This window comes from Lytechinus variegatus, chromosome 15, assembly GCF_018143015.1.
Source record: "Lytechinus variegatus isolate NC3 chromosome 15, Lvar_3.0, whole genome shotgun sequence".
Lineage (NCBI taxonomy): Eukaryota > Metazoa > Echinodermata > Echinoidea > Temnopleuroida > Toxopneustidae > Lytechinus > Lytechinus variegatus.
This window is the reverse complement of record NC_054754.1, coordinates 9,063,833-9,078,131: the sequence shown is the minus strand read 5'-3', so window position 1 is coordinate 9,078,131 and position 14,299 is coordinate 9,063,833. Positions and strand designations below refer to the sequence as shown.

The following is a 14,299-nucleotide window of genomic DNA, read 5'->3' as shown; positions in this document are numbered from 1 at the left end:
TTTTTCCGTGGGGTGAAGCCTGGAATATTTGTATATTATAGAAACATGCAATGTGAAGAAGATTTTGAAATTTTTGGTCTCCCATAAATTTAGCATACAGAGGGTTGAACATGGCCTATAAAAGTTAAACCAGATTTCAGAATATGGGCCAATATGTACTTTTATACTGCAGTGCTTTGATCCCCCAGTAATTGGACTGAAAAAGTATTCCCTAACATAATTTCCGTTTCCCTTAAACAGAGCGGACTTCATGAAAGAGATGAAGATCATGTCGCAGCTCCGTGATCCCAACATCGTCCGTCTCCTAGCCGCGTGCACGGAGGATGAACCATACTGTATGATTGTGGAATATATGGAGAACGGGGACCTCAATCAGTTTCTTTACGAGAGGGAAGGGTTCCAGGTTGGCCTCAATAACTGCAACGCTAACCTGTCCAATGCTAATCCAAGATCTATAAGGTAAGTCAAGGTACACATCTACTGGCATACAGGTTAATGTATATTATTAAATACTATATTTTATTTCATATTTTGAATAGGTGAAGGTCTTGTCCTGTTCATGTATGCAAGAAAGATGGACTCCTTATTTGTTATTGTCATCGAAGATGCTAAGCATTAAAGTCACATTATGTTTTTCATTAATTGAAAGAATAAAAAACAACAGTGAAAAAATATCTAAAAAGGGAAATTGCCCTCTCTAAAAAAAAAGAAGAAAAGGTACCATTGTGGGCATTTCCCAACTGTAATATCTTGTTTTAAAAAACATTATTTACTTCAATAACTCCATACATCTACTTGATTTGCTAGTTCAGCCCTCTGGACTGCCATACCCGAATAGAACTCCCAAGGATTTAAAAAGCGCGAGCGCGCCCTCTCCCGTTCAGGCTTACTACCCATGATCACCGCGCAATTAGCGTCCATCTTCCTCTTTTGCTTTCGGCAAGCCACCTGTCAAGACGTGCTCAGATAAGTCTCCTAAGAGCTCAAATCTTTTTGAGCTTTGGTATATTTTTCGCTTATCTGTGGTGCATTCTCCCTTTTAATTTCAATCTTTCCATTTGTGTGTAAGATTGTGTTCAGAATTTACACTTGGCGTGACTTTTTAGACGTGTTTTTGGTGACACTTAAATTGTTTTTCTAACGTTTGAGTTCTCGTCGCGCCGCATCGCTAGCGCGTTCGCGAGGCACCGGGCTTGGCCTGCCTACGTGGCAGCAAGCCTTCACCACCTGTCATGGTTATTGTTCTTCACGTTCAAAGCGTGGTGGCTTTTGGTGCCGTTTTTGAATTAAATTCTAGACAGCCTCTACACTTTGTTGTCGAGGGTGTTATTGTTATTTCCTTTTGCAGGTTGGGATCTTCAACTCTGTTCCTTCCTTGCTTTCTGGAATTGATTTATTAAGATTTTCGATTGATTATTGATTGATTAATTCTTCAATTCTCTTTCCTTTCTGTTCTGAATAAATTTCTTAATTGATATTTTATTCACAGGCGGATCTTAAAGCTCAATTCGTTTTTCCTTCTGTTCTGAATAAATTTCTTGATTGATATTTTATTCACAGGCGGATCTTAAAGCTCAATTCCTTTTCCTTCTGTTCTGAATAAATTTCTTGATTGATATTTTATTCACAGGCGCATCCTAAAGCTCAATTCCTTTTCCTTTCTGTTTTGAATAAAATTCTTGATTAATATTTTATTCACAGACGCTTCGGGGATTGTTTAATTCGGCTTACGCAATTATACCTGATGATTGTTTGGTTATTCAATCCCCCCTAAAAAAAAAAAAAAAAAATTTTTGTTCTTTACAGGTGGGGTCTCCTTCCTGTTAGAAATTTTTTTGACCTGTCCCGGAATTGTTTTCTTCGTTCAATTCCCTCTTCCCTCCTAGTCTTATGTATTTTTTATTTCGACAGGCGGGCTCTACGATTCCCTTTGAGGATTTACTGTGTCGTTCTTCCTCTTGGAATCGTTACTAGAGACGTTCCTCCTTCCTCCTGTTCTGAATTTCTTTACCTTTCCACAGGAGGTTACTTTTTTTTCCTCTTGGAAATTATCGTAAAATTTCTCTTATCTGGAATTATTTGTCTCTCAATCCCTTTTCTTCCTGCTCTGAAATGCTTGTTTTTGTGTTTCTTCGCAGGTGGAAAGTTCGTTCTCTTCTGAACTTGCATTCATTTTTGAATTTTTGTTTCGAATTTTTCCTTCGGGCACAAAAAAGAGAATATAGTAGGGGAACCTTGTAGGAGTTTCTTTTTTCAAAGTCTCCGACCTCCTTTTTATTTTCTTACAGGCAGATACCTAAACTATTCTTAGTTTCTTCTTCCTCCCTACCCCTCCCCTCTTGTTTTGTTCTGTTTGCTCAAACAAACTCCTTTTAGGAGGAGGGAAAGACCACTCCGGTCTCCACCTTTAATCTAAGCGAGATCTTTGTAAAAAAAAAGAAAAAGAAAAATTCTTGTTTTTCCTTTTTCAGGGTAGAGAGAGGTTTCTTTGAATGGGACTAACACAGCCCCAGAGGACCTGGTGCCCTCCACGGGGACCGTCCCGATTGCAAGTTACAGAAGTCGGCCGCCTCCAGGCGAGCAGGAAGGACGCCGCGGTGAGCGCCCAGCGGCGGTGAGTATGAGGGTGCGTCGATCAGCATTCCGAATTTGCGGTCGGATGCTAAGAGAAGGAAGGCCGAGACTGTGGTGCCACGGTCTCGGACAAAGGAAAAAGTGGTAGCCAAGGCTTCCAAGCCTAAACTAGGTCCTGCCGCCGCAGCACCCATAGGGCTATGCGACCCACCGGCTACCGGGTCACCAGAAGTCCGGAGGGAGAGTGCGGTTCTCTCCCCCCGGCACAGGTCAGGATCTCTGCCGTATAAGTCGTCCTCCGTTGACAGCATCGGGAGAGATCGCCCAGCCCCTGACCGCGAGAGGCGTCACACAGACTGTAACCACAATCTGATCGTGACCACAATCTGACCCCGTCAGATTCGGGTGAAGTTTCGTTGTTGGCGGCCGCCCTGCCAGGGGCGGCAAATCGTAAGAGATCACCCGTGCCTCTTGTGCCTTCTTCTGCTCCGGCCACGCCGGCGGAGCCCGCAAAATAAGAAGAAGAAGAAGAGGTCGAAGGAGAGGTCGGCCAGCCCTGTTGCCATGGGCATTCCTCCTTCAGACCCTCTTTTCGGTGGCCAGATGTTACAGTCATACATGTTATGCTGCTATATTCTGCTACCGCGAGAGGCGTCACACATCGGGCTGTGACCACAATCTGACCCCGTCAGATTCGGGTGAATTTTCATTGTCGGCGGCCGCCCTGCCAGGGGCGGCAAATCGTAAGAAATCACCCGTGCCTCTCATGCCTTCTTCTGCCCCGGCCACGCCGGCGGAGCCCGCAGAAAGAGAAGAAGAAGAAGAAGAGGTCGAAGGAGAGATTGGCCAGCCCTGCTGCCATGGGCGTTCCTCCTTCAGACCCTTGTGTCGGTGGTCAGATGTTACAGCTATTCATGCTGCTACATTCTGCTACCGCGAGAGGCGTCACACATCAGACTGTGACCACAATCTGACCCCGTCAGATTCGGGTGAAGTTTCGTTGTTGACGGCTGCCCTGCCAGGGGCGGCAAATCGTAAGAAATCACCCGTGCCTCTTGTGCCTTCTTCTGCCCCGGCCACACCGGCGGAGGCCGCGAAGAAGAAGAGGTCGAAGGTGAGGTCGGCCAGCCCTGTTGCCATGGGCGTCCCTCCTTCAGACCCTTGTGTCGGTGGTCAGATGTTACAGCTATTCATGCTGCTACATTCTGCTTTCGAGTAGTGCGGGTTCACCCCACCCTCGACGTCTACTCACCCCGCTGATGCCCCTGAGCATCAAGCGAGACAAGTGGGCAATAACCACCAGACACCCGGGAAATCGAGCGATTCTGTTAAATCGCCAGCCAGTGCACCGACTAACCGGGTGCCCCAAGATCGCGTGTGCTTTCCAGCATTTTCGTCGATCTCAGAGCACGTGTCCCAGCCGACACGCGGGGCCACCCCGGCGCTTACTGGACAACCCCCCGGTTCAGTCCATAGAGCGAGACTCCCTTTACGAGGACAACCCCTATCCCGCGGTCGACTTTTCAGTAAGCGCTCAGGCGCTGCTTGACAAGTATCTACCTCACATCTACCCTCCGAGTGGGGGTATTGATGAAGCAAGGGAGTCCATATTTTCTCGCCCCGCCTCTTCAGGCGCTCCGAGCTCAATCGGCCGAATTGGGGGTCTCGGAGAGTGACGGGGTCGCTCTAGACGAGGCGGCTCCTACGACGAGGAAGCCGCCAGCTCCGTGGGTGTAAACCCACCCCCGCTCTGCTGCTGCCCGGAAGCGCCAGGCTCCGGCGCCGCCGTCTCGAAATTTTAAAGCCTCTCGAGGCTAGCGAGAAGGCAGAGGCAGGGGGGGGGGCGATTATTATGCAGGTTCTCCCGAATTCGCCCTCTACGTCAAGCTCACATACGGCGACGACTCCTTCAGCGGTAACTCTCTCCATTCTTCCCCCTAAGCGGGCCCGTAGATTGGAGGTATGAATCTCTTACATACCGCATGCCGCACTTCTCTCGTGAGAATGTTTGGCTGCTTTGAGAGGACAACCTATCACGTCCGCGGACCGTCCGCCCAGGCGACGGGACCGTCGCTTTTCTGGCCTGAACCTCACTTTCTATTCGAAAGTAAGGGTGCCCTGTCTTACTTAGCTCCTACCCTTGCAACGCCAGAGTCAGGGCTAGTACAGACACCCGTTCTCCAGCGATCGCCGCTGAAGAGAGGGCGACTCTGATATGAGCACCATCACCGCTCAGCGGTATGTCTCACTATCTCATAGCTCTCCGAGCTTATGAGTATGTATATCGGATCTGAATGTCACGGCGATTAAAAGTTCTCCTGTGCTTAATAATCGCTATGCCTTCACCACCCGGTGCATTATGGTTATGTTAACCTATTTGTCTCGTATTCGGGCGGCTCGTACGAACCCTGCCCGAGCTGCCATCACCGGTCGTCCCCCCGGACACCGCCGGCAGCACCCGCACCGAATACGTGGAAGGAATCAGCTTTTCATATGCTAGATATCCCTCCTGTTGACATTCACAGCTGTTCCCCGAGTCTTTCCCGGTTGGGTAAACATCATCTCGGAGGAAAGTAACCGCCGTACATCTCATGAGATTGTTGGCTATGTACGCGCGTTCAAACTTGTTTAAAGCCCCAGGATTCTCTGTCGGCATTCTATGCCTACTTTCTGGGCACACCCACCGTACCGGGTCGGCGAGTTCACACCAAACTGTACACCGCCAGACCATCGGTCGAGCTCTAACTGTCTATCTTATAGACTGCCCTCTATGTGGGTCAATCTTGCGGGCGTCTCCGCCGCTCCCTCCTTGTGCGGAGTGGTCTACGGTGGATGTCTTTACCGTGCCCGTTAGTCGAATCGGCTTCTTTCTTAGAAATTTTTTCACGGCACACTCGAGTCGCCCCGCATGCTGCTTTCATCCTCCTTCCATGCAAGGCATGTGGCCAGGGTCACCGCACGACCGAGGATGATGTAACAGTGGATGGATGTATGCTTATGCCTTCCTAACCACGATCACTACGACCCGCCTTCTCTCGGGCCGACTGTGGATGAGCCTCTCCATGTAAGTGATTTACTTCACTGGAGTTCTTCTTTTAGAAATTTAGATTCTCATCCCCCGCTGCTTAGGGCGTCATTTTTGCCGCCCCCCCCCCCCCGCAGCTTTTTGGAGCTCCTTATCTTACCGATATCGGACTGTTCCACGCTGCCGCAACCGGCGCCGGCGGTGCTCGCTCTTACGATCACCTGAGAAACAGGCCTTGTGACTGTTTTCATAAACAACTGGTTCTCACCGCAGACTGATGGAAATTTTGTGATTACTTCCTCAAGTCTCCTTCGCTTGTTTCTTCAAGCGAGGACTTCGACACTCTTAGCCAGTTTCCGTCCCTAACTTGATAGGACAGGGCCGTTGCTAATTCATTCGATTCCGTTGGGAATGTAACGGTTGAGGTATCATATCTGGCGATGTCTGTTCGTTTAGAGCATCTCTTGATGGTCGTTTACACGTAATATCGTGACAGATTTTTTTTCGCCAGCTCCCTCTGGCGTACACTTGCTGCTGCTAGGGATTCCCCCACCCAGCGGACAGCCATCGCAGCCTAGCCTCACGGGCTCTCTCGGCGATGGTGGCTTGAGCCAAGCCACCTCTTCCACCGCGGGCACTGCACCCTCAGATGGGTGCTTCAATCAGTATGGGAGAAAGGGGATCCTGAGTTCTCTCTCGATCACTCGGTCTAACACACTTTTGTCGTGATGTGTACCGCGCTGTATCCCTGACACGCCCGGTTGAGCTGTTTTGACCAGACTGCTCTATTCTACATAGGCAACATGTCCGCGGCATTCCTTATTAACAGGATGGCACTCAGTCGCTTTCTCGACCCTTGTCTGCCTTACGAGTGGTTTTCTTCCTAAATCCCTACTCTCCGTCGTTCCTGGTCCCCTTCGGACCGCTAGTAACTTTTTACCACAGCTCTCTATCAGAATTCTGCAGATTTCTGCCCTCACGCATTTGAGACAGATATCGAATTCTGGGCGCTTTCTCCCACGCGGAGGCTTCCCCTACAGAAATTTCCAAGCTCGCGGGAAGCGTGCGACTAGCTTGCGCAAGCTTGCGGCATGCTAGTAACTAGCATGCGGTTAGCTTAATAAGCGTGTGATATGCGTGCAGAGTAATAGTTAAGCGATCTTTTAGCGAGCAGGGACTGTTCGCTAGCATGCACTCGCTTATTAAGCGAGTGCCCTGCTAGTCGCATGCTAGTTACTAGCAAGCGGCACGCTTAAATTTCGGTAGGGGTTCTGAGATATCTCGCCTTCTCAGATTGGTCGATTGATCACTTACTGAGCCTTAAAAGCTTCAGTTTTCCGATCACGATTCTTGTTGAAATTTTCAACAAATTTCGATTCTTACGCTCTAGTCAGCAGGTGATGTTGTTCTCCTGACACTAGGCCGAGGGCCCATGATACTTAGTATTCCTGAGTATACAGGGCATTCCTCTCGAGGACATTTTTGAGGGCCGCCTTTTGGCGCTCAACTAACTCCTTCACTCCTTTCTACTTGAAGGACATTCCGTCCAGCGAGGCGAGATTTGCTGCTTCGGCGCTTAAAGCAGCTGCGGCTTTTTCCCCCTCTCCCTAAATTTCGTTGTTTTTGTTTTTTTCTTTTAAATTTTCTTAGGCTTACAATTGAAAACATGCCTCCCTACGGTTTGAGTCCGTGCTGGTCTAGCAAATCAAGTAGATGTATGGAGTTATTGAAGTAAATTATGAAAATACTTACCTGATTTTCTTATTTACGAGATAACTCATACATCTACTTGATACCCTCCCACCGACCCTCCGCCTTGCGTAGCAACATGTTTCAACGTATGGGCTTGCGAAAGGTGAGGAAGATGGACGCTAATTGCGCGGTGATCATGGGTAGTAAGCCTGAACGGGAGAGGGCGCGCTCGCGCTTTTTAAATCCTTGGGAGTTCTATTCGGGTATGGCAGTCCAGAGGGCTGAACTAGCAAATCAAGTAGATGTATGAGTTATCTCGTAAATAAGAAAATCAGGTAAGTATTTTCATATTTTAATAGAAAAATGTTTTTGAAAATGCTAACTTTTTAAACCTGAAAAAGATGCTTTTAAGTGGTTATTTGCTGCATTGAATTATTGTTTTGCTGTGAATGCAAAGTCACACAACACATCCATAGCTGTCGATATCACCCGTAAGATTTCAAAAGTGAATTATATTCCTACTCATTTGTGTACTTTGTACTCATTTATCCATTTTGTCTCCAGTGTTGGTGCTCTCGTCTACATGGCCACGCAGATAGCCTCCGGTATGAAATACCTCTCAAATATGAACTTTGTACATAGGGACCTTGCCACCCGCAACTGCCTCGTCGGGAAATCTTACACGATACGCATCGCCGACTTCGGCATGAGTCGGAATTTATATTCATCCAACTACTACAGAATTGAAGGAAGGGCCGTTTTGCCTATTAGGTGGATGGCATGGGAGAGTATATTATTGGTAAGTTAGCCGAAATAGACCTTTAAAGGGAAAGATCACCCCAAAATAAATTTAATATCAATAAAAGCTGTAAAATGACTGAAAAATATTGGTGAAGTTTTTGCGAAAATTTTGTCAAAGAAAAACGTGATTTTTTTTCTGGAGCCCAAAAGGTAACCATTGGCTGCCTCAGGTAACAAATACTAACATAGGTACCTTAGAGGTTGGGGAACGAAAAACACCAAAAATTAAATTAAAAAAAAAATCATGCACCCACCTCAATTCTGTGGATGACAGTCTAACGGACAGCAGAATTTTGACATTGAGGTAGTAGCCAGACCCTTAAAAAAAGGGGGTAACGTTCATTCATTTGCTTTCAAAATTGCAAACAAAATGGCCGATCGATATACCGATAACGCATGCGCAGAATAGACTGCCAAATTCGCTCATGCGCCCTCGGTATATCGATCAGCCAGTTTTGTCATGTTTGTTTGCAACTTTGAAAGTGAGTGAACGAACATGGCCTTTTTCCCCCTTTTGAGGGTCTGGCTACTGCCTCAATGTCAGGATTCTGCTGTCTGTTAGACCATCATCCATAGAATTGATGCCGGTGCATGATTTCTTTTTCCCCCCCCCCCCTTGGGTGTTTTTGGTACCCCAACCTCAAAGGTGCCCATGGTTGTATTTGTTACCTGTGGCAGCCAATGGTTACCTTGTGGGCTCCTGGTTACTCCACCAAATATCAGCGATACAAATTCCATGAAAATGTCATTCTCTCAGAAACTAGAAAATGGTTTTTATCTTTTGTTTTGATATATCATTAGACTGTCATTTCATAACACGACACCGTGACACCCCCTCATCACATTCTGTTTCTCCATTTGACTTCTGCAGGGCAAGTTCACATCGAAAACCGACGTATGGGCGTTTGGTGTGACGCTGTGGGAGGTGATGATGCTATGTCGGGAGCAACCGTACTCGAGGCTCACCGACGAGCAAGTGATCGAAAACACGGGTCAGTTCTTTGAAAAGGACGGCAAGCCGATGTATCTTGCCAAACCGCCGCACTGTCCGAAAGACATTCATAACATCATGAGAAGGTGCTGGACAAGCGAGCCCACCCAGCGGCCTACGTTCGACTTCCTACACACGTTCCTTCAGGCGCGGAACATCGGTTACGAGCCGCCGGTAGCATCATAGTGAATTCCCAGTATTGTAACCACTTGTAACATTGTCAGTGACGTTATGGACGCTCTGTTTTGAAATGTCATGCAGGGGAGTGTTTCATGAAAGGACTTGTCAGACATTTTATCCGACAAGTCCCATTCTATCCGACAGTCACCATAGGAACAGTGCTCTTTAGCCAATCCAAATCAAGGAAAGATGTCAGATCTGACAACTTGTCGGACAAAAATGTTGATGAAACGGTCCCCAGATATCCAAACTGAAGGAGCAGAATGGACCATTACTAGTACTATACTCAGAGGAAGGGAAGATATGACGGAAGCTTTTTCTGCTGAATCTCTCTTTCTCTTTACATTTTGGGCCCCCCCCCCTTCTCACCCTCCCTCTCTCTCTCTCCTTCAATCCACTCACTACATGTAATATCACAGAATCTCCATTGAAATTAATTTTCATAGCATTATCAACAAGAAATAAAAATTTCTCATGCAAATGGGAGAAAAATGTTGACTTCAGGATATGATGTTATTCGTGATCATTGGGATGAACTTGAATCTCGCCAACCATCCAGGATCAACTCTTTATCTTAGCATCTGATTTGTACTACTCATCACCGCAATTGTGCATTAGTGATCAAAGCCATAATTAGCTTTGTCTAATTCTCTCTCTGCCACCCTCTCTTTTATCTAAATTAAGACAGAAGGCAGTCATGCTTGTTGCTACGTTGAATGTTACAGAAATTAAATTGATGTAATTATCAGAATAAAAACATATTGTCTTTTTGTCAGGTATTCCGGATATCATTTACAATAAGAGAATTCTTGTTCCAGTTTTCAACATGCTCAAACTACTTTGTAAAATATTGACATTCTGAAAGAGTGAAATAAGTTTTTGTCCTTTTGCATCAAATGCATTTCAATTTTCCTACCCATGAACATTTTCATGTCATGTATGGTGCTTATGTTATTGAATTGAAAAATCCTATCCTTTAATAATTGTTTTAATAATTGTTTAACTAATCCCACCAGACTATGTTTCTCTAAAATTTCCAAATTTTAAAAAGTTGTTATAGTAATAATGATAATGCATGTATTTCGCTCTGTATAGCACATATTACATCATCATGTGATGTCTGTTTGCACCTTCAAAGAATTTGTCTTCGTCTTTTAGCGTTTCTATCTCTTTCTTATATTCAAAAGATAACTAGTCCCACAAAAACTGAGACAATTCTGGAAATTTGAAAGTATCCACTAATGATAATAATGCTGGTAATAATGATAACGGTATATTTACACAGGGTAGCCATTTCAGTTCCAAAAACTGTTCTCCCAGCAGGCCCTGCTGTTATTATTACCCGGCTAAGCTAGGCTACCTATTCGGTGCACACAGCTTTTTTAGGAATTACTTCCTGCCGGTACCCATTTACCTCACCCGGGTCAAGTGCAGCACACTGTGGATGAATTCCTTGCTGAAGGAAATTCAACAGCATTAAATATAAAGGTTATGTTGTCTCAATGGTCTTAATGCTTTTTGTGCCTACAACTTTCTCCAATATTGATTTTCTTTTTTTATCGAGGCTGTAAATATTTTTGCAAATTTGTATAAGGTGGTGTAACATACCTTAGCACAAAGAGGGGAAGATCATCATAAAATTAACTTTTTTTTATACTGCCTTGTTGTGTATATTGAAAGAGATGAACATAATGTAAAACAAGATTAAGAGATTTTGGATGTGAATATTGGTCATATTTTGGACAAAGATCTGTAGGTATCGTGTATGTATGATGTATTTAATCTGAAAATAAAATGGATATAAAGAAGTACTGATTTTTATCTATGTTTGATTGGTTTATCAATGAAATAAACATATTGTTGCTAGCATTCCATGTGTGCTGTCTGATTGAAAAATAGGCATGGTTTAAGAATGTATGTTTCACATATCTTTTTTGTTTTTTTATCCCAGCATTATCTTACTGCAACTAAAGCTAATGATCAGACATATGTCATTGTTTATTGTTGATCAATTTAATACTTTAATTCACATAAAAAATGATTACCACGTTAAAATTGATTTAGTTATTAATGTAGACGTAATGTAGCATAATACAGGGGCCGCAGAAGCAGGGGGGGGGGCTTTTTTTTCAAAAACGTAAAAATGACCATATGATTGTGATTTTTTTTTTTTGCATGGTCAGCCCCCCCCCCCCACTTTGAAAACCGTTCCGCGGCCCCTGTAATATGCAAATAATACACATTTACGAGGGCAATAGTACAAATGATTTGCACAAGGCACCCTTGGAACAGCTGTAACATGCCTGAAGCATAGCAGAGGGTGTTTGGACTATTTCAAAGGTAACCATTGTGTTTAATTATTCTACGGCCTGAGCAAAGTGATGTGTATTTCATATGTACTTTTTTTATATAGTGATATGGATCCTTATTTGATAACCATCCTCATCTCAAATCAATTTCCGTTCAATAGAACTGGGGCCTGTTTCATAAAACGTTTTACCTGAGAAAACCATGGTAAAAACTGAAAACTAAGGTTAGTCTGATTTCTGCCATCGACTTTAACACTGGGCAAAAACTCCGGTAAAAACAACCTGAGTTTTCTCAGGTAAAAAGTTTTATGCAACGGGCCCCTGGTCATTAGTACCATTCATTAGCAACTGTTCTTGTTAGCCATTGATTTTTTTTACTGATAAATGGTGCTATACAATGCTATACATCATCATCAAATAAATAATTGATAGATTTCTGCCAATATCTTGATGAGGATCCATATCACCATATTATATTAGAAAACATAAACTTGCACTTGAGTGTTTGCACTGATGGGCTGAACTGACTCCATTTATTTCTAGGATAATAAACTTTGATTAAAAAAGAAAGAGATAGTATATTTAGTAATGTAACAAATGTTTGGTGTTGGTAGTGAAAGGGTCAATAAAATCTTTGATGTATTCCCTTTTTTTTCGTTTCAGGCCCCATTCTTTAAAAGATCATCAAATATTGTGATTTATGCACAAGCTCTTGAAAAAGTAGATTATGAGATTACAATTCATGGTTGAATTTTCCAGTCCATATGTCCTCAGTTTGTTTATTGTTTGTATTCAAATTAATATTTTGACACATTTTGGGGTTGAAATACTCTGGTAGTCATGATTTCAATTGTCCATGTACTATGTATATAATACTTATGCCAAAGTAATGATTTATATGCCAACTGTATATAATTCAGCATTATTTTTTATCACGCTGTGCTACCTGTTCAAATTGATTCAAAAATATATATAATCTGTGCTCTTTATAAATTTGAAGATATTTATAATAAAAAAGGCCCTAGAATATGTCATAGGTGGAGTTTAAACGACTTGATTCACTTTTCATCGATTGGACCTATTTTATTTAATTGCTTTTTTTTCACTTATTCTAATCAATTATAAACTAACAGGATTTTATATTTTCCCATGGTTCTTTCTATGTTAGGGGTAATCTTTATTTGTCAAGTTTAATATTCTACACACTTATTTTCTTGTTTTAACTTTTTTATGATTTTTTTTAGGGGAGGATGATTGGTTATTCTCTCGTTAATTGATTTATTTGTTTATTTTGAGGGTCTAATTGCAATTTAACCCTGTACTAATTACAACGCCATTGAAAATCTAGTAATCTTCCCTCCATTATGGTCACCTGTCTTTGAAGGCAATATTATTTTCCCTTGAATATAGTCAGGGGCAGATCCATGATTTTCCAAGGGGGAGGGAGCAAATTTGGGAAGAAAATTTTGACAATTAAAAAATTTGACAAGCAAAAAAAAAGGTCAATTTCAAAAGGGGGGCACATTTTGGTTTCAATGACATTATTACATTACAAATTCTAAATTCTAATTTTTCTTCTCAAAAGGGGGGGCATATGCCCCCCTCTGAGCCTTCCCCCCCCCCTGGATCCGCACCTGAATATAGTGTTTCCTACGTGTTGATTTGCATTTACATTGGTATCCAAGGGGACGGAGAAACATATCTAATCACATAATCCAAATGGTGGGGGGGAGTGACATAATCCCAGCATCGCCATCATATTTGACCGCACAATAAAAGCAAATCAAAATAAGGCAAGACTAGACAATTTTATGAGGTAGTTGCAGAATGCATTGCAAAGAGGTATTTAGTTGGGATATAAAATATTGATACATGTATTCATGTGGTAAAGAAGGTCTGAAAGTGAAGACTATTAGATGTATTTTTATTTAAAAGTAAATAAAAGAAAATATGATCAATGGAGCACTCTTATCGATATTGTATTGATATTTTGCTATTGTATTCTTGATTGCATACACTTGATGTTGAATGTTATTATCGGTCTCAATGTTGACTTTAAGATCGCTTATTTTGCAATAAACGAAGCTATCAAAGTTTTAAATATTTGGTTTTTATGTTTATCCTCAATCTGTGTACTTTGTCAACTTAATGGGATGTGACTAAAATTTGTTTACTTAGTTCTGTTCAGTGATCTGAATATGCTCTTGCATAGCTGATGTATTTGTCTGGGACATGAGCTTGAGACAGAAGTTGGGTTTTAGCTCAAATAATGTGAGAATAAATATAATGGGCAATTATGTTGGGGTTTGGTTTTAATAATTATGTTATGTTCAATTAGATGTATTATTCTACCTGGGAATGATTTTCTGTGGATCAGGTTTCATGGACTTTTTATATAATAATGAGGATGATGATATTAACAAAATGATAACAAAAGTGATTGATGATGATGATGACGAATGATGATAACAACAATTGATGATGGTGATGATGATGATGAAAGAGGGTTGGGAGAGAGGGAGGGATGAGAGAATTGAATTCGATCCAAGAATGTTTGCAGTTGGATATAAAATATACCAGGGGCCCATCTTGCAAAGAGTTGCGATTGATCCGAGCAATTGCAACTATTGAAAGCCAGCAATGTCAACATCTAGAATACGTTTGTTCAGAATAATTTCTAGAAATGACGTATATTCATACATTCAGAATGCTTCTCTTTGTATTCAA

General features: G+C 42.8%; 1 protein-coding gene across 1 annotated transcript in view; it reads left to right on the top strand.

Moving 5' to 3' along the window:
- Positions 1-10,458, top strand: part of LOC121428787 (discoidin domain-containing receptor 2-like) — a 106,151-nt gene extending 95,693 nt beyond the window's left edge. Inside the window, exons 16-18 of the mRNA XM_041625621.1 lie at positions 241-459; positions 7,856-8,090; positions 8,964-10,458. Coding sequence (XP_041481555.1) covers positions 241-459; positions 7,856-8,090; positions 8,964-9,269 — 760 coding nt within the window. The 3' untranslated portion in view covers positions 9,270-10,458. The remainder of the gene's footprint in view (positions 1-240; positions 460-7,855; positions 8,091-8,963) is intronic.
- Positions 10,459-14,299: the final 3,841 nt, after the last annotated feature.